At 45.0% G+C, this 3,247-nt stretch overlaps 1 protein-coding gene across 1 annotated transcript; it reads left to right on the forward strand.

The window, feature by feature from the left end:
* The first annotated feature begins 719 nt into the window (after positions 1–719).
* Positions 720–2,836, forward strand: LOC123724015 (dolichyl-diphosphooligosaccharide--protein glycosyltransferase subunit 4). The gene is made up of 3 exons (XM_045711305.1): positions 720–836; positions 1,750–1,882; positions 2,699–2,836. The coding sequence occupies exon 2, from the start codon at positions 1,750–1,752 to the stop codon at positions 1,861–1,863; it is 114 nt and encodes a 37-aa protein (XP_045567261.1). The 5' UTR covers positions 720–836; the 3' UTR covers positions 1,864–1,882; positions 2,699–2,836.
* Positions 2,837–3,247: the final 411 nt, after the last annotated feature.

Consider the following 3,247-nt stretch of genomic DNA (forward strand, 5'->3'; position numbering starts at 1 on the left):
AACAGCGGAAACATTTCGTGAAAACAGAGTAAAAATAAACAACAAAATAATCACAAAAATATCAAAGTTGGGTCGGAGCAAAACGGTGCGGGCGCCATCTTGATGTGTGTTCTAATGTGTGGTGCTGACCCAAGAGCCAATCAGACTCTGTTTATGGCCACACCTGCCTATCCGGACAGCCTATAGTCAGAACCTTAACCATCAGCAATAAGACCTAGTGGTTGAGGGCCTTCACAGCCCACCACTCAGACGAGCTAGCCGTTTTTACAACACCACTGGCCCGGACCCACCATTACCTCTGGCGAGGAAGACCAATAACTTGTATCAAAATCTAAATCATTGATTCACATTCAAATATCATATTCTAATTCTAGATTAATATTTGCTAATGAAATATTCATAATAATATTCATATAAATCAGGCGTGTAGCCTATTCATTCAGTCGATTCTGTTGCCAAAACCTTTCTTGTCGGAAGCAACAGAATCGGCGGAATGAATACACCCCAGGTGACAATATGTACAGACAGAGCCGATCTATGTACAGACGGAGCCGATCTATGTACAGACGGAGCCGATCTATGTACAGACGGAGCCGATCTATGTACAGACGGAGCCGATCTATGTACAGACAGAGCCGATCTATGTACAGACAGAGCCGATCTATGAGTTATATTTCTATGGCGCCGCCCTCTCGTTGCGGTGACGTGTCCCTCTCATTACGGTGACGTGGCCCTCTAACCGGAAGCGAGAGGACTGGAGACCTGCGACAGCATCACACATCGGAAAGGCAAACTGAGTCTGCAACCAACTAAATTACACATCGGCGAGAAATAACGTAAGGAATGCATTGGGTATTTTTGCTGAAATGTAGTCGAATGATTTATTATTATTATTTATTTATTTTTTAATCAAAGGCTGTATTTCCTTCCTCGCCGATTTATCGTCGCGTTGTACTGTGCGACGTTGGCCACTGATGGAAATAACATAATAATGGCTATCCTCATTTTATAGGCATAACTAACTAACGTCAGAATAGTCTTTATCATGTTATCAACTATTCATAATGTGACATTATTAATGACCAGTCGACCAACCATCCATGTTTTGATAGCTAGTTAGCTACCTAGCTAATAGTCTAATGAGTGGCGAGTAGTTAGTAACTAGTGTCGTATTATAACCACCTGGGCATAGGGAACAAGGAAATCTCCGACTTCAGTGTGTTAATAAAAACCACGGGGAACTTGTTACTCCGACTGGGGGGGGGGAAGATTATAACGCTGATCTAAATCGAGATTTCGGGCCTTTTTTTTTCTAGAGCTCCGAGTTCAGTTGTTTTGAACGCGGCACCAATCTATTACACTTCCTGCTGGAGTTTTAAACTTCCTGCTGGAGTTTTAAACTTCCTACATTTTCCTCCTGACACTCAACAGTATTCGTTACATTTTGAATGCTTAGCAGGACAGGAAAATTGTCCAAATCACGCCCTTATCAAGAGAACAAACCCTGGTCATCCCTACATCAGCGTCTCTACAGCTACAACAAAAATACAACTATTACTTCCGGGTCGCGGTATTGGGGGAAATGTTCAAAAATAAAAGTCCTTTGCGTAATAGTATGTTTATTCACGATGTAATGGTAATGATATGTATGTTTCTGCCCCCCCCTCCAGAATGGTAATGATATGTATGTTTCTGCCCCCCTCCAGAATGGTAATGATATGTATGTTTCTGCCCCCCCCCCCCCTCCAGATGGTGACGGACGTGCAGCTGGCCATCTTCGCCAACATGTTGGGTGTTTCTCTGTTCCTGCTGGTGGTTCTATATCACTACGTGGCCGTCAACAACCCCAAGAAACTGGAGTAGAAAGAACTGGCCTGGAGAGGTGAGGAGAGAGGACAGAGGATAGAGGACAGGAGGTGAGGACAGAGGTGAGGTGAGGAGAGAGGACAGAGGATAGAGGTGAGGATAGAGGTGAGGAGGATAGAGGACAGAGGTGAGGATAGAGGACAGAGGTGAGGAGGATAGAGGTGAGGAGGATAGAGGACAGAGGAGAGGATAGAGGTGAGGAGGATAGAGGACAGAGGAGAGGATAGAGGTGAGGAGGATAGAGGACAGAGGAGAGGATAGAGGAGAGGAGGATAGAGGACAGAGGTGAGGTAGCCAGAGATCTCTCTCTACCGTATCTTGTTCTCTTCGAGCTGGAGCTCCGTTCTCAAATAGGGCGGCTCAGAGCAGGATATGGCTCGAGCATGTACCTCGACCCATGTATTCAATATTCCAATGGTACCCCGAATTCGCCCAGTGTCCAGACTGACGAATCAAGAAGCTTGAAATACTGCCGTTTTTGTCCTCGTACTTGTTAGCTTATTAAACAGAGCTGCATGGACTGTCGTTGAAGAACGAAGGAGCTGATTGGCTGACTACCCTGTTGTCCAACGTGACGACGTGGCTGCTGTGAATTTGGATGTTCTTTTAAAAAAACAAGCGGTATTTCAAGCTTCTTGATTCGTCAGTCTGGACACTGGGCGAATTCAGGGGGTTACCATTGGAATATTGAATACTTGGATTGGTAAGGCTGTGGCTTCATCCCATATAGCACCCTATTCCCTATTTAGTGCACCACTTTTGACCAGGGCCCAAGTAAGCAATAGGGTGCCATGAAGGGACGCACAATCTGACTCATTGCCTCTCCTCACAGGTGGCGGCTGAAGGGGGGACCAGAGAGAGCAGCGGTGAGACGACGCCTCTTCTCACCTTCGTCGTCTGTCTCTCCTTCCCCGTCTGTCTCTCCCAGCCTGTACAGGAGTGTTTTCTAATAAAATGTCTGTCAACAAAAGCCTGTCAGTTTGTGGTGGTGATTGACTGAAAAACCTTGTTGGCATTTCTACTAACATTTTAAGGGAACAAACATTACAATATGTGCACTCTGGATGGAATTCATGGATTTTGGCCAGCCGGGCTTCTAGACCGCAATTCCTACTAGCCTGGATCCAAAATCGGTGCCATAGGATAAAGTAATCCTTCTAACCCCCCCCTAAAGATTTAGATGCACTATTGTAAAGTGGTTGTTCCACTGGATATCATAAGGTGAATGCACCAATTTGTAAGTCGCTCTGGATAAGAGCGTCTGCTAAATAACGTAAATGTAATATTTGGGAAGACAAAAAATGGAAAGCCAGCCCTATCTTAAATTCCATTCCATGATATCCTACAGACTATACACTACAGAGAGAGAGAAAGTCTTGTA

This window comes from Salmo salar, unplaced genomic scaffold (assembly GCF_905237065.1).
Source record: "Salmo salar unplaced genomic scaffold, Ssal_v3.1, whole genome shotgun sequence".
Lineage (NCBI taxonomy): Eukaryota > Metazoa > Chordata > Actinopteri > Salmoniformes > Salmonidae > Salmo > Salmo salar.